The sequence below is a fragment of the Chrysemys picta genome, chromosome 1, assembly GCF_011386835.1.
Source record: "Chrysemys picta bellii isolate R12L10 chromosome 1, ASM1138683v2, whole genome shotgun sequence".
In the NCBI taxonomy this organism is placed as follows: Eukaryota; Metazoa; Chordata; order Testudines; family Emydidae; genus Chrysemys; species Chrysemys picta.
In genome coordinates, this window is record NC_088791.1 from 323,002,440 (window position 1) to 323,029,951 (window position 27,512).

The window sequence follows — 27,512 nt, forward strand, 5'->3', positions numbered from 1 at the left end:
CCCGCCTGCTCCTCTGAACGCGCTGCTGCTCCGCTTCTCTGCCCTCCCTCGCCTGAGGGGGGGGGGAGAAGCAGAGTAGCGGCATGCCCGGGGGAGCAGGTGGAGCGGAGGTGAGCTAGGGCAGGAGGTCGCGGGGGGCCCGCAGGAAGCAATGGGGGGTGGGAAATGCGGCACGCCTGGGGGAGGAGGCGGGGCTGGGGATTTGGGGAAGGGATTTGGAAGGGGTGGAGTTGGGGTGGGGCCGGGGCAGGGCGGCACCAAAAAAAGGGGGGGGCAAAAAGTTTTTTGCTTGGGGTGGCAAAAATCCTAGAGCCGGCCCTGCTGAACTGTATCCTGAAATGAATGAAAAGCAATAAAATTGGGTGGTGTGTGTACATGTGATAAAGCAGGCAATAGTATTCTCTTTATGCGGATGTCTTGAGAGCTGGGATTTAGGGAGATTATAGAGAAAGGAGTTGTGATAGTCAAGACAGCAAGTGGAGATGAAAGTGTCAAGACATGGGAGATTTGAGAAGGGAAGGAGAGTGCAGAGTCAAGGATGATGCCAAAGTTGTGGACATTAGAGGCAAACTGGCTGTTGGAGCCAGGGAGGGAAAGAGAGAAGTGATTGCCTGAGAATTTTTCTCTCACTCTGGAGAAGCCATTCTTTTTTTTTTTTTAGACATTTCAGCTGAAAAGTTGAGACAGAACTGAAAAGTTTACTGTAGAATTAACCCTTGAAGGCTTCACAGGAAGTGGTAGTAGGGAGCAAAGAATACAAAGAATACAGTCTCTTAGTGGCCTCACAGAAAAATTGCAAGATTGTTCCTTACAGTATATTTTCTTCTATTTTATTCAGTCTAGGTTTTGATATTTAAAAATATTGGGCTTCCATCATTTCCCTTAGTAAATGTTTCTACTGCCAAATACATTCCCATGTTGGAATTTCCTGATAGTCAGTCTGCATCTTCCTACTGTAATACAAATAATTAATAATTACAGAGGATGCACACAGTCAAACCAAAAAAATAAAAACATAGGGAAGTCCAACGTTTGAGATGCTGCAAATAAAATCTACTCAAGTAAATATTTTAGTATGCTCACTAATAGCCTATACAAGCTTTCCAGCTGGTTTATCCCCTAATTTTGAATTAACCAAATATAGGGTTGCCAGCCCTCCTGGATTGCCCTGGAGTCTCCAGGAATTAAAAATTAATCTTCCATTAAAGATTATGTCATATGAATAAACCTCCAGAAATACATCCAGCCAAAACTGGCAACGCTAACCAAATATCTTGCATATCTTTCCTTTCCTACTCACACGTTCTGTCCTTCAGTGAGATGCTGGAATTTAAATATAAAGGTCAAACAACTAACAACATTTCTCGGTGTCTAGTTTCAGTTAACTGTAGAAGCACAAATATTAGTGTGAGATGATGATTAGGCATTTATAGCTCAAATTAATCTGAGTGACTGAAATCCGTTTATGTTCTTCAAATAGACATCAAGTTAGACAAAAGAGAACATAACTATATTACTTAACATTTTAAAAGGTAGTATCCAGGTGTGCCTGGTTGCAGTCATCTGTGTCAATTATATGTCCCTTATTTTAGACCCAATTATATCAAATGCTGAGTGATTTTTCTGGTACATTGATTCTAGAAATTTATTGAAATTACCTGTAAAAATCCAGACTCAGGAGATTATAGAAGATATTAAACATGTTAAATCAGCGTCTGAAATGTTTTCCAGAGTGGATGCAATAGAAAGGGGAGAGATATCTCAGTGGTTTGAGCACTGGCCTGCTAAATGTAGGGTTGTGAGTTCAGTCCTTGAAGGGGCTACTTAGGGATCTGGGGTAAAATCAGTAGTTGGTCCTGCTAGTGAAGGCAGGGGGCTGGACACAATGACCTTTTGGGGTCCTTCCAGTTCTATGAGATAGGTATATATCTATTTATTATAATCTGAAATTAATGGTTCAGACTTAAGGGAACTGGATGTTATGGAGTGGAAAAATCAGATGGTGGGTAGTAGAAGGCTTCTCTGAAGTTCCCTGTGTTGATGCATCCATATAGAGTTGATATTAAGTTACGAAGGACGAGTGCTATTCAGTCTCAGAAGGTGACTGCTGCTTGTTCTACAGTCTTGAAGATTAGGAAAGAAAATTTTTAAGTCTGATATTAGGAAAATGTTATGAATAGTAAGAACCAAATGGGTGGGCAGCTCTAAATGATATGACAAAAATAACAGTCAGTCTACATTAGCACTAGAACCAAAGGAAATTTCCCTAAAATAATCAGTTGTAGACAAGACCAATGAGTAAAATAGTACTATGTGTAATTTGAATACTCTTAGTCCAGCACCTTGCTTTTGCTCAGTTAATCCTTATTCAGTTATTCCTTGTCTTCTAACTGTCAACAGTAGGTCTTTTATTTATTTTATTTATTTTCATTTATAATAAAATAAAGAAATGCCTATCCTGTGGTCTGGATACTTTTACCATACATGAATACAACATTTTCTCAAATCAGAAACCTAACCGCATTAGCCTCTTATAAGTGAAGCATAGTCCAAAGCCCATTGATATTAACACTGAAATCCCAGTGGATCTTTTTTGCCATAGGTATGTCTTTGTTTCTCTATTTTACTATTGAAATTTTGGAGGCAAAAGGGAAATATCTAGTCAATTATATTACTAAAGCTGATAATAAAAGATTTACTGTTCACAACTAACACCCAATGGTAGTTAATGGATTTTAAATTCTAAATCTACTTAAGCTTGTGAAAATGACATTCCATAACATAGCTTAGTCAAATGGTTAACCCTTATTGATGGCATTGCAGTGCAAACCCAACCTCAGTGTCTCCTAGTGACCTCACATACAGATGGAATAGGAAGGATGGCCAAATAGAACCCTGTGTAAGTAACTTCAAGTGAGAAATCTCGGGGCAGATAAGCAGTCTTCAATAAAATATGTGAAAGTATGTGTTTCTGTAGCAGTTTTCTTGGTACATTTCCATTTTAAAAATTAGTTCAACATTACCATCTTGAGTTTTAGCATGATACATACAGTAGACCTGCTTCTCCACTCTGTTATACCAGTTTTATGCCTGTGCAACTTGGATTTACACTGTCATACAATAGCATTGGAACCATTTTTACATTGGGGGTGCTGAAAGCCATTGAACAAAACTGTAAACGCTGTATATGATGGAAACCACTTGAAGCCAGGGGGTGCTGCCACATGCCGCCCAGTACCGCAAGTTCCAGCATCCCTGCTGTCATAAAATTGGGGTAAAATGAGAAGAGAATCAGGTCTATTGTATGAACAATGGAGGAGGATTAAGTTACAGTGAACTAAAGCCTCTTTACTCCTGAATGAAATCATCCACGCAGGGGTGTGGGTGGAGGTTAATGCACTTTAATTTATGTGCATTGATTTCACATCTTTAGTTGATTTGCCTTCACTTTCTTGAGTGTCACCTAAATCTGAGGCTTCAACCTTTTGAATACATAGTTTCTAATTGGAAATTTGGGGGTTAACTATAAGAGATTTTTCCCTATGCTTTTAATAACTAAAAACCGCAGAACTGATATGGTTCAAATGTCCAAAAATAATTACTTTTGGCTTGAGACTAAGCATGGACAATTAGACTGGAAGAGGAATTTAAGAAGGTATAGGCCTGTGATATTACCGTCTTCTACTGGCTTTGGTCAGATTACACAGGGTAAACTGGGTTGGTAATTTGGTAGGTTGAACTCTTCTCTTTTGGTAACAACTGTGTCAGTGCTCCAGCTGGCACTACAATCTTATATCTGAGACATGAAAGTGAGGTTTTACTATATATGGATATAACTTTTTTTTTAAGTTGTATATGCTGGTATCATGGGTACATTTTAAACTTTATTCTGAGTATGTGTACCTAAACATCTGCTTACAGCACTCTTGAACATATAATAAGATAATCTTACAATTATTTAGAATTCTTCTCCTTGAAGTTTAACTTTCTGCTCCATAAAGTTTCACAATATAGCATCAGCTTCAGCATTTTCTTGTTTATCTAAAAGATACAATTTGATGGCTTAGGGAATGTCCTTACTTCCATGTTGGAGATTTATCGTTGATTTTCTTGGGTATGTCTACACTATGAAATTAGGTCGAATTTATAGAAGCCGGTTTTATATAAATCGGTTTTATACAGTCGATTGTGTGTCCCCCCACATAAAATGCTCTAAGTGCATTAAGTCGGTGGACCGCGTCCACAGTACCGAGGCTAGCATCGACTTCCGGAGCGTTGCACTGTGGGTAGCTATCCCACAGTTCCCGCAGTCTCCGCCGCCCATTGGAATTCTGGGTTGAGATCCCAATGCCTGATGATGCAAAAAAAGAGTCACGGGGGGTTCTGGGTACATGTCGTCAGGCCCCTCCTCCTCCATCAGAGCAACGGCAGACAATGGATTTGCACCTTTTTACCTGGGTTACCTGTGCAGACAACATACCATGGCAAGCATGGAGCCCGCTCAGCTCAGCTCAGCTCACTGTCACCATATGTCATCTGGGTGCCGGCAGACATGGTATTGGATTGCTACACAGCAGCAGCTAATTGCCTTTGGCAGTAAAGGATGCAGTATGACTGGTAGCTGTCATCGGCTATCTGGGTGCTGGCAGACTTGGGGCTGCATTGCTATACAGCAACAGCACCTTGCCTTTTGGCAGTAGATGGTGTATTACAACTGGTATCCATCGTCATCGTATTCCTCAGTGAGTTCGGTCAGAGACACCTGGGCAGACATGTTTTGTCTCCTGGAGACTCAGTCCTGCCGGCAGTCCTATTGAACCATCTTGACGATGATGGCTAGCAGTCGTAATACAGCATCTTCTGCCAAGCACCCAGAAGATGCCGATGGCTATCAGTCATGCTGCACCGTCTGCTGCCAGCTTAAGATGTAAAAGATAGATGGACCAGATTTGTTCTGTATTCATTTGCTTCCTCCTCCCTCCGTGAAATCAATGGCCTGCTAAACCCAGGGTTTTGAGTTCAATCTTTGGGGGGGCCATTCTGTGTGACAGTTGTTTGTGTTTCTCCCTGATGCACAGCCACCTTTGTTGATTTTAATTCCCTGTAAGCCATGTTGTCACTCGCCCCTCCATCAGACAATAGTTTCGTGCCTTTTTTCAGCCCAGACGCCATAGCATTGGGATCATGGAGCCCACTCAGATCACCGCGGCAATTATGAGCACTATGAACACCACGCGCATTGTCCTGGAGTATATGCAGAGCCAGAACATGCCAAACCAAAACCAGGTGAGGAGGCGATTGCAGCGCGGCGATGAGAGTGATGAGGAAATTGACATGGACATAGACCTCTCACAAAGTACAGGCCCCAGCTATGTGCAAATTATGGTGTTACTGGGGGAGGTTCATGGCATGGAACGCCGATTCTGGGCCCGGGAAACAAGCACAGGCTGGTGGGACCGCATAGTGTTGCAGGTGTGGGACGATTCCCAGTGGCTGCGAAACTTTCGCATGCGTAAGGGCACTTTCATGGAACTTTGTGACTTGCTTTCCCCTGCCCTGAAGCGCCAGAATACCAAGATGAGAGCAGCCGTCACACTTGAGAAGTGAGTGGCGATAGCCCTGTGGAAGCTTGCAATGCCAGACAGCTACCGGTCAGTCGGGAATCAATTTGGAGTGGGCAAATCTACTGTGGGGGCTGCTGTGATCCAGCTAGCCAACGCAATCAAAGGCCTGCTGATATCAAGCGTAGTGACTCCAGGAAACATGCAGGTCATAGTTGATGGCTTTGCTGCAATGGGATTCCCAAACTGTGGTGGGGCGATAGACAGAAACCATATCCCTATCTTGTCACCGGAGCACCAAGCCACCAAGTACATAAACCGCAAGGGGTACTTTTCAATGCTGCTGCAAGCCCTGGTGGATCACAAGGGATGTTTCACTAACATCAACGTGGGATGGCCGGGAAAGGTACATGATGCTCGCGTCTTCAGGAACTCTGGTCTGTTTCAAAAGCTGGAGAAAGGGACTTTCTTCCTGGACCAGAAAATAACCATTGGGGATGTTGAAATGCCTATCGTTATTCTTGGGGACCCAGCCTACCCCTTAATGCCATGGCTCATGAAGCCGTACACAGGCAGCCTGGACAGTAGTCAGGACCTGTTCAACTATAGGCTAAGCAAGTGCCGAATGGTGGTAGAATGTGCATTTGGACGTTTAAAAGTGCGCTGGCGCAGTTTACTGACTTGGATAGACCTCAGCGAAGCCAATATTCCAATTGTTATTGCTGCTTGCTGTGCGCTCCACAATATCTGTGAGAGTAAGGGGGGAGACATTTATGGCGGGGTGGGAGGTTGAGGCAAATCGCCTGGCCGCTGATTACGTGCAGCCGGAAACCAGGGCAGTTAGAAGAGTACAGCAGGGTGCGGTGCACATCAGAGAAGCTTTGAAAACCAGTTTTGTGACTGGCCAGGCTACGGTGTGAAACTTCTGTTTGTTTCTCCTTGATGAACCCTCCCCCCACCCCTGGTTCACTCTACTTCCCTGTAAACTAACCACCCCCCCTCCCCCCTTCGAGCACCACTTTCAGAGGCAATAAAGTCACCATTACTTCACATTCATGCATTCTTCATTAATTCATCACACAACTAGGGGGATAACTGCCAAGGTAGCCCGGGAGGGGTGGAGGAGGAGGGAAGGAAAAGGACACACTGCATTTTAAAACTTTAAAACTTTAACACTTATTGAAGGCCAGCCTTCTGATGCTTGGCAATCATCTGGGGTGGAGTGGCTGGGTGGCCAGAGGCCCCCCTACTGCGTTCTTGGGCATCTGGGTGAGGAGGCTATGGAACTTGGGGAGGAGGGCTGTTGGTTACCCAGGGGCTGTAGCGGAAGTCTCTGCTCCTGCTGCCTTTCCTGCAGCTCAACCATACACTGGAGCATATCAGTTTGATGCTCCAGCAGCTGGAGCATCGACTCTTGCCTTCTGTTGACGCCATCTATCTTCTTCAGCCCGCCATTTGCTCTCTTCAGCCCGCGATTCAGCCCGCCACCTCTCCTCTCGTTCATATTGTGCTTTTTTGCACTCTGATATTGACTGCCTCCACGCATTCTGCTGTGCTCTGTCAGCGTGGGAGGACATCTGAAGCTCCGAGAACATATCATCCCAAGTCCGCCGTTTTTTCCTTCTAATCTTCACTAGCCTCTGTGAAGGAGAAACATTTGCAGCTGGTGGAGGAGAAGGGAGATGTGGTTAAAAAATACACATTTTAGAGAACAATGGGTACACTCTTTCATGTTAAATTTTGCTGTTCACATTACACAGCACATGTGCTTTCGTTACAAGGTTGCATTTTCCCTCTTATATTGAGGGCCTGCCGGTTTGGTGTGAGAGATCACTCACGCAGTGCCAGGCAACAGAATTCGGCTTGCAGGCAGCCATGGTAAGCCACAGTCTTTTGGCTTTTTTAACCTTCATAACATGTGGGAATGGTTTCAAACAGCAGCGCCCTCATTTCCCATACCAAGCACCCGTTGGGTTGGCCATTTAAAATGGGTTTGCAATGTAAAAGGAGGGGCTGCGGTTTCCGGGTTAACATGCAGCACAAACCCAACTACCCCCCCACACACACACCCAATTCTCTGGGATGATCACTTCACCCCTCCCCCCCCCCCCACCATGTGGCCAACAGCAGGGAACATTTCTGTTCAGCCGAGCAGGAACAGGCACCTCTGAATGTCCCCTTAATAAAATCACCCCATTTCAACCAAGTGACCATGAATGATATCACTCTCCTGAGGATAACAAAGGGAGATAAGGAATGGATATTGTCTGCATGCCAGCAAACACCAGGACCATACGCTGCCATGCTTTGTTATGCAATGATTCCAGACTACGTGCTACTGGCCTGGCGTGGTAAAGTGTCCTACCATGGTGGACGGGATAAGGCAGCCCTCCCCAGAAACCTTTTGCAAAGGCTTTGGGAGTACATGAAGGAGAGCTTTCTGGAGATGTCCCTGGAGGATTTCCGCTCCATCCCCGTACACATTAACAGACTTTTCCAGTAGCTATACTGGCCGTGATTGCCAGGGCAAATTAATCATTAAACACACTTGCTTTTAAACCATGTCTAATATTTACAAAGGTACACTCACCAGAGGTCCCTTGTGTGCCCTCAGGATCTGGGAGCATGCCTTGGGTGAGTTCGGGGGTTACTGGTTCCAGGACCAGGGTGATAAACATATCCTGGCTGTTGGGGAAACCGGTTTCTCCGCTTCCTTGCTGTGAGCTATCTTCATTGTCTTCATCATCATCTTCCTCGTACCCCGAACCCACTTCCCTGTTGCGTGATTCTCCATTGATGGAGTCAAAGCACACAGTTGGGATAGTGGTAGCTGCACCTCCTAGCATGGCATGAGGCTTCGCGTATAAGCGGCATGTTTGCGGCTCTGCCCCGGACCTTCCATTTGCCTCTCTGGCTTTGTAGTAGGCTTGCCTTAGCTCCTTAATTTTCACGCGACACTGCTGTGCGTCCCTGTTATGGCCTCTGTCCTTCATGGCCTTTGAGACTTTTTCTAATATTTTGCCATTTCATTTACTGCTACGGAATTCAGCTAGCACTGATTCGTCTCCCCATGTGGCGAGCAGATCCCATACCTCCCGTTCGGTCCATGCTGGAGCTCTTTTGCGATCCTGGGACTCCATCATGGTTACCTGTGCTGATGAGCTCTGCATGGTCACCTGTGCTCTCCTCGCTGGGCAAACAGGAAATGAAATTCAAAAGTTCGCGGTGCTTTTCCTGTCTACCTGGTCAGTGCATCTGAGTTGAGAGTGCTGTCCAGAGCAGTCACAATGAAGCATGGTGGGATAGCTCCCGGAGATCAATAACATCAAATTCCATCCACACTACCCCAAATCCGACCCGCAAAGGCCGATTTCAGCGCTAATCCCCTCGTCGGAGGTGGAGTAAAGAAACCGGTTTAAAGGGCCCTTTAAGTTGAAAAAAAGGGTTTTGTTGTGTGGACGTGTCCAGGCTTAATTTGATTTAATGCTGCTAAATTCAACCTAAACTCGTAGTGTAGACCAGGCCCTTGTCTTGGTTTGTTCATATTCAGAAGTAGTTGTTTGTCGTGTTCAAGGGACAGAGGAGCAATTGTTATTGGTAAATATCAAAGCATTTGAATAACTAAGGAGCAACATGGCCACAGTCAAAAATGAGTCTGGAACTATTTCCTTGGTTGAAAGGACAGTGGATGTTTATGTAAGTCTGGGTAGGGACATAAAAAAATAAAAGGATCCATAAGTGATACTTCCAGAGGGAAAACATCACCCACTTTTATCTCTGTTCCTACAGATGGCTTACTTATATTTGAGTTTCCTGAAAGTATCAATATTTGAGACAGCAGGTGGACTCTGACATATTGCTGCATATAGTATAGTCCAATAAAATGATTCCAACCTATAAAATCATTTCAAAACTAGATACATACTGAGTATGCCCTATTTCTTCTCTTAAAGCCTCTGTAGTGTAACAGTAGCATAGAGAAATACTGCGAGGGCTTTCAAAGCTAACTAAGGCAAAGTAGGCGAGAGATCAACTTAATATTGCACAGACTATGAAGGCGAGGGATATGGTTAAAAATAAGCATTGTGCTTCTTGGTCTGTGGCCAGAAATACGAAGGGTTGTTTTGTTGCTTTTTAATGTTTCACTCGGCGGGGGTGGGAGGGGGGCAAGAGGAATCATGGTGCGGATGTCATGGAAGAAGGCAACAGTAACAACTGAGGAAGAGCCCTGTTTAAGCTTGTGTTTCTCACCAACAGAAGTTGGTCCAATAAAAGATATTACCTCACTGACCTTGTCTCTTTAATATCCTGAGATCAACATGGCTACAACAATGCTAAAAAATGAATGTGAACATTTAAAACAAAAACTAAAAACATGCTATTTTGGATGGTTTGGCAGTAATTCTTAGCATCTTGCCAGAAGACAATGCCATTTTTCTCATGAAATAAGTACTCATAGCTGTACCTATTACCCGTTACTGAGAGGACATTTTCAGATTGTCCTTACTGTATGTCTGTAGAACAACTCTTGCTGAACAGAAGTGGGCAAAGAAAGGGGATACAAAAAACAGCAGCTGAGTTACGTAGCCACCATTTCAGACGTGTTTATTACCATTGGCAGTAAATAACTAAATCAAACAACAACTGCTCTGAAAATAAATACACACATAAAAAGAAGCAATGATTGAAACAACATTCGCATGTCCACACCAGAAAGGAGGAACACAAATTTCACAGGTTTGGATGCTTTCCTGTACTTGAGCCATACCTTTTTTGCTCTGCATAATGGAGCTAGCATGTTTTTCTATTGATATTTTGATACTTCCACTCACTTGAAGTCCTGGTTAGAATTAGGAGGTACCGAAACATGGAGGTGGGGAAAATTTAAAAAGTTTTAAACACCAAAAAATAAATTTGAGGTTAATTTGGACAGATGAGTGAAGATTGGAATTGATTGTTTTATCCAATCAGGTTGTCCCATCCATAATTAAAATGATTGGCAATACAGTTGCAATCAAATAATCACAGGATAGAATAATAATGTTTTAGAGCATAATTTTGACTTTGACTTGAATGAGAGAAGAACTGGGCCATCATTATTATTTGTTGTATTTGACTACAACATTATATCTTGGCAATAGAATGCTAATAAGATGACAGCATTGCTGGAATGTAATTCACATTAAAATAACATCAAGACAATAAGATTCAATTTTAGCACACACAAAATAAAGCCTGACATTCAAGTAATTACATAACTCTTTCAATTTGACTAAAATTCTTTACAGTCAAATTTTAAAATTTTGTTTTTGCTAAGGAGAATATACTGAAGCAAGAAAGTATCCATAACATCAGGAAGAATACACAAATCCTAAAACTGCAAGACCAGAAAAGACTACTTCATACATCATTCAGTCTGATCCACCTGCTTCTGCCTTGCTTGCACTAGTTAGTGGTTCTTGAATCTTTTCGGTGCCCAAAGAATTTCCCTTTAGAGACTGTTCCACTGTCCAAATGTATTTACTGTTAAGAACTGTTTCATCATACCTAACTAAACTTTTCCTTCCTTAGTGTCCAGCTGTTGCTGTTTGTTCTACCATCTTCAAGGCTTTGAATGGTTCCTGTCCTTCATTGATTTGTTTCCATTTAAGGAACACCACCATGTGAATAGAAACTGTTTAAAAATGTACTTGTCACTTCTTACTCTTCATGCTTCTGTGGTGCTGCTGCAATCTCCTAGCCTCTTCCTGGTGATGCAACAAGTTTGTGCGTTGTATAATCAACTTCTGTCAGTTTCTTAAAATGATGTAGCACCCTGTATCACTAAAATGGGTTAATTAAGAAGTTTTCTATTATGAATTTTATGCTCTCACCATTAAAAATGTACACCTTATTTCTAGTCTGAATTTGTCTAGCTTCAACTTCCAGCCGTTGAATTGTGTTATATCTTTCTCTGCTAGATTTGAAGAGACCAATATTAAATATTTGTTCCCCATGTAGGTACTTATAGACTGTAATCAAGTCACCCAATAATCATTGCTTAGTTGAGCTAAATAGATTGAGCTTATTGAGTCTATCACTGTAAGGCACGTTTTCTAATCCTTTAATCATTCTTGAGATTCTTCTATGAACCCTCTCCAATTCATCAACATCCTTCTTAAACTTGGGGACCAGAACTGGACACAGTATCCCAGCAATGGTTGATCCCATTTTGGACCTTACGACTGCTTTTCCTGATTAAAAAAAAGTTTAATAAACTTGTTTATATGGCAAAAGCTGTATTTTCTTGGCATGACTAACAGACAAAGGTAGAAGAGTGAAGATTGTACAGTGGTTCAGGTACCAGCCTGGGACTCGTGAGATCTGGGTTAAATTGCTCCTGTGCTAGATACTTCTGATATGAATTCGGCCGTCATTTAGTCTCTCCGGACCAGATTTCTAACAGTATTTAGGAGTTACAGTACTCAACATTGCAATGTCTAGCTGATTTATGAATCCGAATCTAATTTTCAAAAGGTGTTTAGGCACTTAGGAGCCAAAAGCTCATTGGCAGTTGAAGGGATTTAAGCTTCTAAGTGCCCAAATCCTTTTTGAAAATGAGATTTAGACACCTAAATCAGTTAAGCATTGCAACAATGAGCAGAGCAATGCCTAAATACCTTTTAAAATCTGGGCATCTGGGCCTTAGTTTGCCATCTGTAAAACTGAGGTAATAGTACTTTCCTACCTTACAGTGGTGTTGTTAGCATAAAAATAAATTAAAGATTGTGAGTTGCTCAGATACTATGGCAATGGTGGCCATACAAGTATGTTAGGTAGATAAATAAAAGTACATATACATTTCTTTTGTTTGTATTCCCTGTTATATGTTTTTCTCCAAAAAAAAAAATTCTACTATTTCATAACTTTTATAGAAGATGTGCATATTTTTTGTTTTGTCAGTATTGTTCATTAAGCTTGCCAATATATAATGGGTTTGGTCAGTGCTTAGTTTATCATGAAAGAGATGCTGGGGCTCAAACAATTTTATTTACTTTCAAGCCCTGGCACAAATTAAGTACTGGGTTTGGTGTTCCTATCTGCTGAGAAATGTGGAGGGTAACAAATAGAATTGAAAAAGGAATAGACATTTTCCAAGAACAATGAAAGGGGTTGCAGAGCAAATGTAGCATTCTAACAGGGCCCATTCCTGGGATGCTGGGTGCCCCAGCTTCTGTGACCTGAAGCAGGAGTTGAGGATACTCATCCCCTTGCAGGAGGTGCCCAACCCTTCAAAGGAAAGCACCCTCAGTTACCCTATGAAACAGAGAAAAAATGTTTTACAAGAAGTGAAATAAGATCCAAGAAAAGACCCAGAAAAGAAGAAATCCCAAATTTGGTCCTATTAGCTGATTTATGTACAAAATTTCGATTGTACAGTAACATGAACAGTATATATTGTCCATGCCCTATTTTGGAACTATTGAAGACTGGTGAACATTAAGAAGCCAAAACAATTACTATAATAAAACTGTCAGCTGGTAATATCTGAAAGATAACGTTAAAAAAACTCTAGTGATTCTTGTAATGGGACAGTCAGCCTTTGGTTTGAAGTCGCTTTAATTTTTGGCTCACCATACACTGGTTCAGAGATAGTTTTGATACAATCAGAAACATTGTGTTAATTTTGGGTTTTTCTTGTTTACAGGGCAGCATAACTATTTATGTGCTGGAAGGAATGACTGCATAGTTGATAAAATTCGTAGGAAGAACTGTCCAGCATGTCGATTGAGAAAGTGCTGTCAAGCTGGCATGGTCCTTGGAGGTAAGATTCCTATAAAGCCTGGATTCAGAAAAATAACCGATCAAGAACTTTACTGCAATCCATTTAGTTTAAATATTATTACTTTGGAATTTCAGTGACTTAAATAAAGGACATTAAGTTAAAATATATTTCTAGAGGGATAATTTGTCTGGGAATTTTAAATAGTTTTAAACTCATTTTAAATTCTTCTGAATAACCTTCAAATGAATTCTTTCTGGAGTAAAGTTTGTCCTGCATTGCATATGTATAAACTAGGTTGCTCACTAACATGGACTGGTCTTGCTGGCTTTGATTTGTTCTTTTTTTTTTTTTTTTTTTTGGAGTTGGAGAACTTGTTTTAGGAAATAAATGGGAGTTGAAAATAAAGTAGTTGTCTCTATCTCTTCTCTTGTGTGCTTCCCACCATTGGTTTGGGTGGATGGCAGCAGCATTCTGTCCTTCCACTTTAGTGAGTAGAGAGAGGGCTTGTTAGCTCTGGCATTACATGGGCTGGATACTGAGAGCTGAGAACTCCAGTCTGCCCTGGTATACAGTAGTAGAATGGAGAGGTTGGTATAGACAGCATTTTGCTTCCTCTGTGTAACTGCAAGCAAAGCCAGTGGAAAGCTGAACACTGCTTCAGCAGACCCACAGCCTGGGAGCACTGCCCTACAAGGAGACAGTCTAATTACAGGGTAAGTTTTGGAGCGCTTACATGCAGAAAGGACGGATATATATCCCTATATTTTTCAAACTGCTGATGTAGCATTTTAGGCAATAACTTCCATTAACCGTGCGCAGCTTTTGAAAATTTATGGCTAAGATGATAAGAAAACAGCTATTTGAGGATGGCAGAATGGAGAAAAATGGATAAACCTGAATAATAGAAGAGAATTAAAACAATAATTTTAAAAATACAGAGAAAGAAGAGACAGAATAAACTAGTATGTCTTAAATGGCATTCATTTAGTGCTGTGCAACCTATTAGATTTTTTTTTTACTAACTTGTTTCAGCTGGAAAAATCAAGATTATACACTGTTGGTGATTGTATTGCCTCTCCCATCTGGGTCCTTTAATAACTGAATATATTTATGTAAAAAACTAAAATTAGATTTTTATAACCTTGTACACTTGCAACTCCTGTAATAGCTTAGGGCTCTGGTGCTAGATTTTTCTGAACTGATGGTCCCTGTGTTACTCCTATGTTTTAGCCTTTGTCAGTGATATAAATGAATACAGATGAAAATTAGCATTTCCTTTTTACTTCTGAGTGGTAATGTACAATGTCTCCCCCCCACACACACACACTTTTTGCATTAGATCTTAGAGTTCTTGGCACTTGGCTAATAGCTTATCTGGTGGGGAACAGAAGAAATGGTTTTCTCTCTTAAAACAATTTCTTACATATATTACATTATACTCCGTCTTCAGATTACTGTTAATTTGAGCAGGATTTTCTTTGGTGTTTTGCTTTATGCACTTGATTTAATCCGGATCCAGATCAGTCTTGGAGCTACGTATTGCACCAAAGCATAGAAGGGAAATATCCAGCTCAGTCGTGTTAATTTGCAAATGCTGTGGCTGGCCACAAATGGTCGATATTTAGGGCTTAGGGCTCCATGCATCCCCTTACATCTGCACATGAAGGGGAGCTGGAGCTTGTGCCCACATATGGGGCTTGGGATTAGGGGTATGGAAGGGAAATTGCCATTTACAGTATGCTTCCTTATCTCCAATTCCCACAGAAGACCCTCTGGGGTTCAGGCTTTGCAAAGCTGGGTGGATGGGGTGGAAGAGCTGGCTGGGTTCTTCGGGATTCTGCCTCTACTCTGTAAATAAGCTAAAATATCCAGATGGACCAAGACACTGTTTCCCTCTTGATATCACCCAAACACATTTGCATGTAATGTCAAGAGAGACTATTCATATACATTAAGTTAAGTACATGTTTAAGAGTTTGCAGGCTGGGGGTCTCAGGGCTTCTCTACATATGAAGTTACTCAGGAATAACTCCATGTGTGGACATTCTTATGCTGGAACAAGAGTGCCATGTTCCTGTTTAACTTAACTTTGAAAGGCGTAAGGGTGCAAATGGTTCGTCATGAACAGGGCGGGGGATGGCAGGAGAACATTGGGAGTGGGTGGTCACAGGTGGGGATGCCCTGTCACACCTATGGTGGGCCCAAGCATGAGGTACTGCAGGCAATCCCTGCTTTCGTCCACAAGTTGTGGCCACTTCTTGAAGCAGGGTGGCCTGTGCTACAAGTGTGGCATCAGTCTCTGAACATTTAACAGAGGATAACACCACTCATAATTTGTCTGCGCCTTTAAATAAACAAACGAAACTCAAAGGCAACCACTTAGTTGCATGCTTGAGGGCAAGGCCCTGACTAGGCACTGGGGTTCTGGGCTAGCACTGATGAGCTCCTGCTCTGCCCCAGTCTCACCCAGCACTGCTCCTGGGCCCCGAGAAGAAGCAGGCAAGCCTACTCACTGGGTTGCTGGCTCCCAATTGGTCACTGTCTCCTCCTGGCCCTTTTAGCCTGGTCTGAGTGGGTTTCTTCAGCAGGGGGTATCCAGGCATCAACACCCGCCAGCTGGGACCAGAAAATGCCTGATAGACCCCATCACAAGGGCTTTTCAGGCCTGTCTAAATGATGTCAGTGACTGGGCTGGGCTCGTTCCTGGTAGACCAGGATCAGGAGGAGGGTGCAAACGTGGCTTAAAGCCCCTGGAAACTTGTCTCCTCCTGGACTGAATTCAATGCAGCACAGAACCTCACCCAAGGTCTTTAACAAGTATAAGTGGTCATGGCCTCTGTTTTTATGTCCTACGAGGTATAGATGACACCTACAGCATCCCATATGGTCCTAACATCATGATGGGGGTATTGAGTCTGTACTTCTCAGCAGGGAGCATGCCACATGGTGAGCCATCAACGTCACTTTCTGCAGCATCTAGTAATTCCAAAGAGTTTTCCCATCTAAGTACTGATGGGAACTCAGTTTGTCTATGTGAACTCAGGAGATCTATCAGATCATCACAGCTTTAGGTGGTAATTCCATATATAGAAAGATTAAATCTGGAGGCTTGACTTTTTTCTGCACTTTGCATGGGTTTGTGGATGTTGGATTAGGAAAAAATGCTTGGTCTTCCATTTACCTAATGCAAGTGTAAGGATCTGAAAAAAGGAATGAGACATCTGTGCTTCTTGCTGCATATTATAAGAGCAAAGGCTGTTGAAAATTCATAAATTCTAGATACTGACACATGGGGTCCTGGCAAGAGGCTGTGAAATAACAATCACATTTCAAAATATAAGAAATTATAAACACAATTGAATTACAATAATCATTTTGTTTCCTAAACGGTATTAGACTGCTCAGCAGTCAGAGCAGCTAGTCATGTTTCATTTCCAACTGACACTAACACATTTTAGAAGACAATGTATATTCACATTAACAGCGAATGGCTTTCATTCTTCAAAGAGATAATGCTGCTGAAAACAAATCAGGTAAAACTGACCAGCTGTAAACCTTTCCGCAAATTAACATTGTGCTTTTAAACTCACATTTTCCCATTAGTTCCCCAACTCAGGTGAACAAATCCCACGTTTGTCCATAGTAGTATAAAGAAACTCTTGGAAAGTGTATGCGGTGAAGAGGTTCTTTATACTACTATTCTTAATACTTTCTGCAAAAAGTTGAGAAAACAAGTACACCAATATTTTAAATTATGTAACAATCTTGTAGTTTCTTATACATTTAAATAAATCTGCATGATTTAAACAATCTATATTCTTAGAATGATAGTCCTTTATCACTCTGGCATCTGTATCAATGATGTGCCACTGCCTTCTGCCTTCTGCTGGGGATCCATAATTCCCATGGTAGAAGTGCAATAAATAGGGTACTAGTGCCAACATTCACTTCATATTGAACAAAAGGGAATGCAAAGGCTAAAAATGATCTTTCCACCAAAGAAATGCAAATTCACTTTCACTTTAACATTCACAACTTACTTCCCTAACTTTTAAACCCCACTAGGTTCCTAAAAAGGGAGAAATATGAAGAAAAATAGTGAATACTTGAGTAATTCATATACCTATTCATACAGAAGATCTGGGGAAGGGAAATACTGAACATTTTCTCTTTGAAAGATATTCATAGTGCTCCTGCATACCAGCTTTTTTGCCAAATCCCCTCAATAATAATATAATATGAAATGTCTAGTTAATATCCTTATTTTTTACACTGACTTGAAAGTTATTTGGCACAGGCAATAGCATTTTCAATTTTTGCAGAGGATTGGGAATCTAATGTTTTGTAAGGCTTCAGTATCATTAATAATCCTAATCTCTCTTGCATTGTTCGTGGGCAACAATGATAATTTAAAGCAAATATGATAAAAATTGTTAAATGATACACTTTTGTTGCTAGTTCCAGCACATTTTTATTTCAGGTTTCAGAGTAGCAGCCGTGTTAGACTGTATCCGCAAAAAGAACAGGAGTACTTGTGGCACCTTAGAGACTAACAAATTTATTAGAGCATAAGCTTTCATGGGCTACAGCCCACTTCTTCGGATGCATATAGAATGGAACATATATTGAGGAGATATATATACACACATACAGAGAGCATGAACAGGTGGGAGTTGTCTTACCTACTCTGAGAGGCCAATTAAGTAAGAGAAAAAAAAACTTCTGAAGTGATAATCAAGATAGCCCAGTACAGACAGTTTGATAAGAAGTGTGAGAATACTTACAAGGGGAGATAGATTCAGTGTTTGTAATGGATCAGCCATTCCCAGTCCTTAGTCAATCCTAAATTGATTGTATCTAGTTTGCATATCAATTCCAGCTCAGCAGTCTCTCGTTGGAGTCTGTTTTTGAAGTTTTTCTGTTGTAAAATAGCCACCTGCAGGTCTGTCATTGAATGACAGATGTCTGGTCAGGCTTAACCAATCTGAGACAGGCTGCAAGACTTTACAGAGACTTTGATTATGATTCCCACTTGATATAGACTGGCTTGTATGGTTGTTTAGGCATTGGACTAAACTTACTGCTGGGAGTAGTGAGTGTAGCCTCCACTGACAGCTATTGACTGGCACCTACTTAGCACAGGAGTGAATTTGATTCAGTGTGTGTATTATATTAACAACGCATTAACTATGTTTCTAGAAACTAATTTCTAAGCAGTTAAATGCGTCTGAATGATTTTAGAATTAATTTTGATGTGTTGTAAGTAAATAGGTGCATAGAGTACTCACAAACTCTTTTGTAGAAACACTGCAGTCTAATTTGCATTTATAGCACCCTAAGTAATAATTCTTCTTCTTTAGTCATTAAAAACTTTAAAATACTTGTGGAACTTTATATTCTGGCACTTCTACCCCTAGAGTTGTCACTCCCTCAATTTTGTCATTAGCTTTCTGGTAACATCATTCCAGAACTGAACACATTAATTTGTCACCTCCCTGTGCTTCTGCATATATGCCCCGAGTGAATGACACTTCTGCATATGTGGTACAAAATCACATTTGCCTTGTTTTGTTTCTATACTGCATTGCAAACTTATATGCAGTCTACTGAATACTGTTGCCACAGCTTTCTCTGAATGTTACAGGTTTCTGGATTTTTCCCTTCCACTGAATCTATGCTTCCAATTATTTTTCCAAGCTGAATCTCATTTTATTTTTTCTTGCTGATATTTCCAACCCCTCTTGATCTCTATTATCTCTTTGTCTTCACTGCCGTACATAGCACACCAGCTTGAAGTAAAATATTCTTTAGCCCTTTCTGCCACATCAGTAGCAAAGACTTTAAAAATGACCCATGTCAAACACTGATTTCTTGTTGTGCCCCACTGCTAGAAAATCACCGTTCAGTTAGCTTTCAGTCCATCTGACAGTGCTCATATACAAGAAAATTTGAATTAATTTTCCAAGTAATATTTCCTGAACCACTGCTTCAAATGCTTTATTAAAATCAAGATGTATTACCTCTGCTTTGTTCCCTTAGCTTGTTTACAACCTTCTGAGGTGTATAGAACTTGTTCTCTGATATGGAACCAGAGGAGCATAGTGACCTTGGAGTCAAAACCATGGTACGGTGTCAAGAATAATGAATCATTGACATTTTTCACCTGATTACGGGTTCTGGAAAGGGTGAGGCATTGGTGTCTTATGAGAAGACCAGCTATCTAATACAGAATGCCTGGTGCACCATGGTACCTGACATGTAATTTGCTTCTGTATACGTGCTTAAAAGGAAAAATCAAAGTGCAGGATTATGCACCAAAACAATTTAGTGAATCTCACATATGCATGTTAAGCATTTATCATTTAAGTAGTTTTTATTATGTTGTTGGTTTATGTTCAGTAGTTGTACATAGTTCCCATGCACTATTAATGTACTGTCCAGTAATATTCAATAAATTGTGGATTTAGAAACTGTGGGTACCATGAAGCTGCTGGTGTGACTGAACACCCCAATGACAAAATGCACAGAGCTCTTATGTGTTATGATGAGTTAGTGCCAAAGTGACATCACTATTTATTCGGTATAGAACTAATTTGGGATGCTCGTTCATCTTAGAGCAGGAAATAATTTTTAATATTTTGTATAATACAATTTTAAAATCCAAATATTGTTAAACCACTCATTTTTTCCTGTGGCATTAAAATTCCAGCAATAGAGGCTTAATGTGGCATGACTAGCCTGAAGCAGGTGCCAAGCCTTTGCAAATGCTAATGTGAGTCTGGTAGGACTCACCTTTGCAATTGACTAGAAAGATCTGAAAACAGTGTATATACTATCCTGGTGACTGCTTAACTATATTTCCAGAAACAATTTCTAAGTAATTCTGTGAATTGGTCCTTATTTTGATGCATTCTAATTCATTAGAAGCATGTATCTTTATTCATTCGCTACTGAAGCTTCCCTGTGATTACAAATCCATAACTTAATATTAAGGCTTCATTTGTTTTATTCATGACTGGCACCCTAAGAATCTGCAGGTTTATTACCTCTGCTGACCTTGTCTTCTGTTCTCTTCCCAAGTCCATGAAGTAATTCTTGAACTGTCAGACCTTCCCTTGCTGCCTTTTCTCCCCCTTCCACACACATACCCCTCACCAGCCATACACACTTTGACTATAATTAGTGGGAAATTTCCAGCATTATTTATGATACTAGGAATATTTGTTGTGATGTCATTTCATCTGGACGTAACAGCATATGATCCTTTTTTCTTTACCTGGGTCAGCTGTGACCCAGGTTTGAGTGTTAGGTTTGTTATTTTACTAAGGAGTCACTAACCAGGACTGCTTGCCTCTTCTTTTTTCTGTTACTATCTTTAGTGACAACTGATGTAAAACAGTTGATAGTTTTGAAGGAGGGATTTTCAAAAGCACTCATCACTGGCTTAATTTTGCTCTCATTGAAGTCATAGAGTCTAAGGACAGAAGGGACTACTGTGATCATCTACTCTGATCTCCTGCATAACAAATCAGTGGGAATCTTGCCACTCACTTCTCTGGGAGCAGAGTTAGATCACTGCTTGAGTGCTTTTGAAAATTCCATTCTGTATATTTATGATATTAGCAGATTATTTTCCTTGAAAAAATATTTAATATGCTTCCCTATTTATCTTAAGTGTTATACTGGGCCACAAATAATGTTGTAATCTAATTTTTAATTGTGCAGCTTTTTTGTGTGCTAAATATTTATTTATTCATTTTTATGGATGAATAATACTGAAGAATTAGAACATGTATTTGAGATTATAAAACCGATTTTGTGTTTTTAGATTAGCTATAAGTATACTCATCTACACCCCCTCTCATTTGAAATCAGAGAGTTAGAGTCTCCTCTCATGCCAGTGTAAATCAAGAGTAACTCTTTTAAATAATGGAATTACCCTTCTGTAAAATGTGTGTAACAAAGACAAAAACCCAGCCCTAAACTAACAGAACTGTTAAATAGAATGAAAAGAAGACAAGGAGGATGGAGAGATCTTGTCCTATTGTTTATGAAACAACACATTCAATTTATAAATTCTCAGCTTCTGGAATGATTTACTCCACTACAGACTGATGTAACATCTGGCTTAAAGTATGGGATACTGATTCCATTTCAAAGGGTAAATTAGCAGCTGCATATTTCAGTGGTAAGTAACTATTTGACAGTGCACTAGAAAAAGCTTTCAAAAAGCTGAAGCATAATCCATCTAGCTAACTGTTAACATTGCTATTACCTCTACTCTTCCTCCACCACCTGCAAGGTGGCCTTTGAATATTCCCACTTCTGGGATGATATCCCAAAACTTCAGGACCTGGGGGAATGTAATCTCTGCTGGTGCCACACAAAAGCCCTCTAACAGCCCTGAAAGTTTGGAACCGAGGTTATAGAAGGCTGTGCATCCCCCACCACTTTAGTTCCTTCCTTTCGACAGCTGGCTGCGCTTGTAAAGACCGTCTCCATGCCCGAAGTGATTTCTGGTGGATTTATATCCAAGAGTTTCCTCTTGTTCATTGTTTTGTTAGAAATTAGAAGATTTACATGTTTTGTTCTTGCATTTCTTCAGCAGTGGCAGAAGGTTTGGAGGTTGTTATAACAGTGATATATTCAGGAAGAGAGAGATGCTTATTTTAATGGCTGATCCTCACTTTACAATTGTCCTGAGTCCTCTCCCCAAATTCATATAAAAAGGGTCATGTGAGTTTCACCTGAACTTGATTATTAGCTGAGGTGGGGGAGAGGTATTTATTCTCACCGAGTTTTGAGTTTTTATCTGGATACGATTAAGATATATAAGAAGTCACATAGGATTTTTGGACGGTGAATGCATGTGAATTAATGTGTGTATGTTAGCTAGGCTGACAATACCTGAGCATCTAAGAACTCACTTTTCAAGGGCTAAAGTGGACTGTATGGTATGCCTCCATAATGGAGTTCTGTACTGTATGTATGTTTACTCTGCACAGCTTTCTTCACTTGACATCTAGATCTGATGCTTACTTTGGGAGGGCAGTTCTGCAATTTTTGTTTAAATAGTACTCATAGGTCCACCTTCCTGGGTGTTGTGCATAACTGGAAATGTGTAGAAGAAGAAAGGTTACTCACTGATAATTGAAGTTCTTTTTGAGTGTTGTCTCTATATATTCACACTATTTTCCTCATATCCTCAGAGTTCTGTTCTCATACTTCTTCTGTTTTAGCAGAGAGAACTATGTCAGTTGGGAGTGGAAGTTAGACAAGTCAAAAGTCGTCTATGCATGGAAATGGGAAACAAGAAACTTCTATTTGTACCGGGGAACTATTTGCATTTTTTCTGAGGGTAGAGGAGAACAATGTAAACAGTATAATTGACTTACATTCAGCAGAAATTGAATTGCAGAACAATTGGCTCAACCATCAGAATGTGATAGGACAGTGGGAACTGAACCAGGAAATACTTTATCAAGTTGCAGTAACATAGTATATATGGTGGGACGTTTAAAGAATATATTTTCATGTCTTTCTTTCCATTTCTTCCTCCACTGGAACAAAACTAAGAATTTTCTATAAGGTTTTTGAATTATATGTAACTCGGAGTTGTAAAAGAAAACAAATTAGAAAGAAAAAATATTTCAAGGTTAAAAGTGTAATAATCTAAGAGATACTAAAAGAGTTAATCTGCTCTGTGGGAATCTGCTTTTTTTGATGTGCCATTAAACTATTTTTTTCCCCAGGTCGAAAGTTTAAAAAGTTTAACAAAGTGAAAGTTGTGAGGACACTAGATATTGTTGCACTCCAGCAGCCAGTGGCCCTTCCAGATGAAAGCCAAGCTCTAACCCAGAGGATATCCTTTTCACCAAATCAAGAAGTACAGTTTATTCCCCCACTGATCAACATTTTACAAGGCATTGAGCCAGAAGTGGTCTATGCAGGATATGACAACACACAACCTGAAACCCCAAGTGCTTTGCTGACCAGTTTGAATCAATTATGTGAGAGGCAACTCCTTTGTGTAGTCAAATGGTCTAAATCACTACCAGGTAATAACATCTTTCTATACATAGTTATGATAATATATGTCATCAAGCTAATTATTTAAAGAATATTTAGTCTGTTTATTGGCTGTGCACTAAAACCAGGTATATACAGAAATGTAATAAATAATAAATTGAATGCATAATAATTGAATCCTTAATAAAGAAATTTAATTGAATACATAATAACACTGCCAGTTCACCAAAAGAGTATAAAATTGGACTTTCTGTGTACCAGAGAGATCTCTTTAGCAGACAATAGAGCCTTCTTAAAGGAATTCCTGTAAATGAGCAGACATGTTTTTTTTTTTACTTTATATTCTTTAGGTGTAAGAGTATTTAAACAGATTTTTATTGTATGTTTATCTTATTGTAGTTAGGATGATTAAAAAAAAATAACATGGGAAAACTGAGAGCAACACTGTTTGGTGTTATAAGACTAAAAAGATATTAGGTTTAAAGAGATTAGACGAATGCTCCAATATCACTGAATACGGAAGGATCCAGTGACCAATGGAGTAGTACAGATTCAACAAAAGTGCAACTTGTACCTTTTTCAGAAATTGGGTTAGTTTAAAAAAAATAACTATTTTTAAAGCTGTTTTAAATGAAAAATATGTTCAGTGTTTTATGCAGTGTAGCTATAGCGGTGTCAGTCTTAGGATATTAGAAAGACAAAGTGGGTGATGTAATATCTTTTATTGGACCAAACTTCTATTGGTGAGAGACTAGCTTTCAAGCCACATAGAGCTCTTCATGGATTCCCAGCATCACAGAAAAATGCAAGAAGAACAGATTGTTTAGCGTATTTAGCAAATATTGTAAGGGACCATTCAAGGCAGAGTGGCCTGGTAAAGCCTCTGCAGTCATAGAACTAAAAGAGGGGAGTTAGTGGGTTACAGATTGTTGTAATAAGCCATAAATCCAGTGTCTCTGTTCAGTCCATGATTTTAGTGTCTATCAGAGTTATGAATTTAAGCTCCCAGGGTCGTATTTTGAAACTGTTGTGCAGTTTTCCTTTGAGGAAGAGGACTGATAGGTCAAATATAGAGTGATTGCTTTGTGAAAAGTGTTCAAGCACTGGTGATGGGGTGTTTTTGTCTTTTATCATTTTCTTCAAAAAGAACAGGAGTACTTGTGGCACCTTAGCGACTAACACATTTATTTGAGCATAAGCTTTCACTTCATCGGTGTAGCCCACAAAAGCTTATGCTCAAATAAATGTGTTAGTCTCTAAGGTGCCACAAGTACTCCTGTTCTTCTTGCGGATACAGACTAACATGTCTGCTACTCTGAAACCTGTCATTTTCTTGTGTGAGTTCATTCGAGAGCATAGTGATTGGTTTCACCCACATGGTTGTTATTGGGGCATTTAGTGCACTGGATGAGGTATATATTGTGGTAGGCACATGTAGGATCCATGTGTGGCTCAAAAGCTTGTCTCTTTCACCAACAGAAGTTGATCCAATAACAGATATTGTTTCACCCATCTCGTCTCTTCAGTGTTTTATGTCAGTTTTTGAGATTGCTTTGTATGGAGATGTAGGAGAATATTTGGCACTTTTGCAGTTGTGTATTTATCTTGTTTCCTTGTAAATCTTGTATGCAGCTCTGTTTGGAATTTAGTATTCTACACAGTTGAGATTGGGGAGTCTACAGCAGGATCACCATACTTGCTCATTTCAGAATGAACTCAGTCCCAACTTCCTGCTTTTCATCATACTCTCCCTTCCCCGCTTCCTTTTAAATAAATATTTTGATCTCCTGAACTCTCTTATATCTTCTGTCATCATTTGACATATCTAGTCATTTAAATCTTTATAAATTGTACACACTTGAAGGAGTATTGTACAAAAGAGGCATTCTCTGCCTGTAGACTGTTGCTGTAAAAATGGCTGTTGCATAATTTGAATATGCCAACTTTTAAAAATCAATATTCGATGCCTCAGTGAGCCACTTCCTAAACATACTTTGTTGCTAGCATTAAAACATATTCATGGGAACAGGGAAAAGGGATATAGTATATTATTGATCTGTGCTAAAGTAATAATTATAAACAACTTCAGATCAATCCTCCCCTCACTCTCCTCACACATCCCAAAATATCTTTTACTTCTGTAAAACCATCTATAGTATAAATACCACCACTTGTCTTAAAACAGACAAGTCTTAGGACCTGATACAACAACACCAACTGAAATTGGGGGAGTCCTTCCACTGGCACCTGTCTGCTCCGGATCAGGCCCTAAGAGAACTATAACCTGACCTAAAAGACATAAGTGGTGTAAAAGATACTGTAACACAGTATTATTCTGAGATACTATTAAACAGACTGAGGGAACCTTCAAACATCAATAAAGCATTTTTATTGAAGATTTGCTTATTTTGAATTCAGTCAAAAAAGAGGACAAGAAAAGACAAGCTCAGACAACATGATGTGGAATAAATGTCTTTGTGACTAAGGCTACGTCTACACTACCCGCCTGAATCGGCAGGTAGAAATCAATCTCTCGGTGATCGAATTATCGCGTCTCGTCAGGACGCAACAATCGATCCCCGAATCAACGCTTGTACTCCACCAGTGGAGGTAGGAGTAAGCGCCGTCGACGGGGGAGCTGCGGAGGTCGATTTGCCGCCGTCCTCACAGCGGGGTAAGTCGGCTCTGATATGTCGAATTCAGCTACGCTATTCATGTAGCTGAATTTGTGTATCTTAAATCGATCCCCGCCCCCCCCCCCCCATAGCCTAATACAAAATAAAACTAAATGAAATGGGGAGGAGCAGGACAGAAAAGAAAAATAGAAAAAATTCCCGTCACTTTCATTGGAACTGAGGTGGCCTGTGACAGCAATGCCACTTGTGCTAATTAAATCTATGCCAGTCTCATGAAATTGTTCTAAGGAATGAAAAAAAGCTGGAGTGAACATATGAAAATTACCCATTTAGGACACTTCCTCCATTTTTGCTATTTTCTTTCCTGTAGTTTGGCTACATTCACCTACTTTACCAACTTAATATAGTTGCAAGCCTAGATGTAAATTGAAGAATATGAAATTTGTTAAATTAGAATGAGAGGAAACTTTAATAACCCTTTTTCATACAAAGTATATAAACATCCAATGTACATTGGTTCACATTAGTGAGGAAACATTTTTTTTTGTGATACTGACCTCACTGTGACATGTTGTAATGTTTTCCTATTCCTAAAATATAATACTAAGATGATCCGCCATCTCATCAGGTAAGTATTTCCTTTATAATGTAAAACACTGTATATGGCACGAGAAGTCAGAACAGAGCTCCTAATGTGACACACTGCTGAATCTATTTGGTAGACAGGGCAGTAAGTCACTCCAGCGCTGTTCCATGCTTTGCATAAATCACTGTTATCCAACATTCGAAGAATACCACTACATTTCACTAAAAGATAGATCCTGTTGTGGAATGATGCCACGAAGAACTTAATGGAGATTGTACAGGCAGCTACCCGCACATTGTACTGAAAATATATTTTAATTTGTCAAACAAAAGTGCTGTAGCTGATAATAATTATGGGTAGAAAGAGGAGCTCATATTTACGAACTGTTAAAGATAGTGGACTATTAGTGTTGATGGAAATGTTGGTGTAAATTATATGTTGAGTGAAGTTTTGAGCTTCTAGGTCCTATAATGAGAGGCACTATGAAAGTTTGTAGGATTATTGCCTTGTATGCACTAAACTTAGCCAATCACTGTCATAAATGGGAATTTGATGCTGGTGTTCTCTTCTTTGTTTAAACACTCACCTACTGACTGGTCCAAACACAAACTTTTACTATTTCATACAAAAATCAATATTATTAAGTGACAGTTACAAAGTTAATCAGTTAGTAGTCAAGAAATGTCAAAGTTAACATGGCATGTGACTGTGGAAGTATAATGTGAAGGCATAACTTAGGCAAGACAAAGACCAAATGGTTAAAAGGACTAAAGGAAATATCAAGATAATGCAGAGAATGTCCATCATCAACTAGTTGAACCCAAATGAGAAGCAGAAGTTCAGACTGGGAGGCCAGAAGTACTGAGTGAAGATGGCATGTCTTTGATCTTTTTTTTGTGTACCCAGCACCAAAAATCTTAGCCTGTAGTGCTCTT

The 27,512-nt window shown here is 40.1% G+C and overlaps 1 protein-coding gene across 1 annotated transcript in view; it reads left to right on the forward strand.

Moving 5' to 3' along the window:
• The window catches only part of PGR (progesterone receptor), a 61,290-nt gene that overhangs the window by 17,105 nt on the left and 16,673 nt on the right, over positions 1-27,512 (forward strand). The window contains exons 3-4 of the mRNA XM_065581550.1: positions 13,249-13,365; positions 23,079-23,384. Of these exons, the coding sequence (XP_065437622.1) occupies positions 13,249-13,365; positions 23,079-23,384 (423 nt within the window). The remainder of the gene's footprint in view (positions 1-13,248; positions 13,366-23,078; positions 23,385-27,512) is intronic.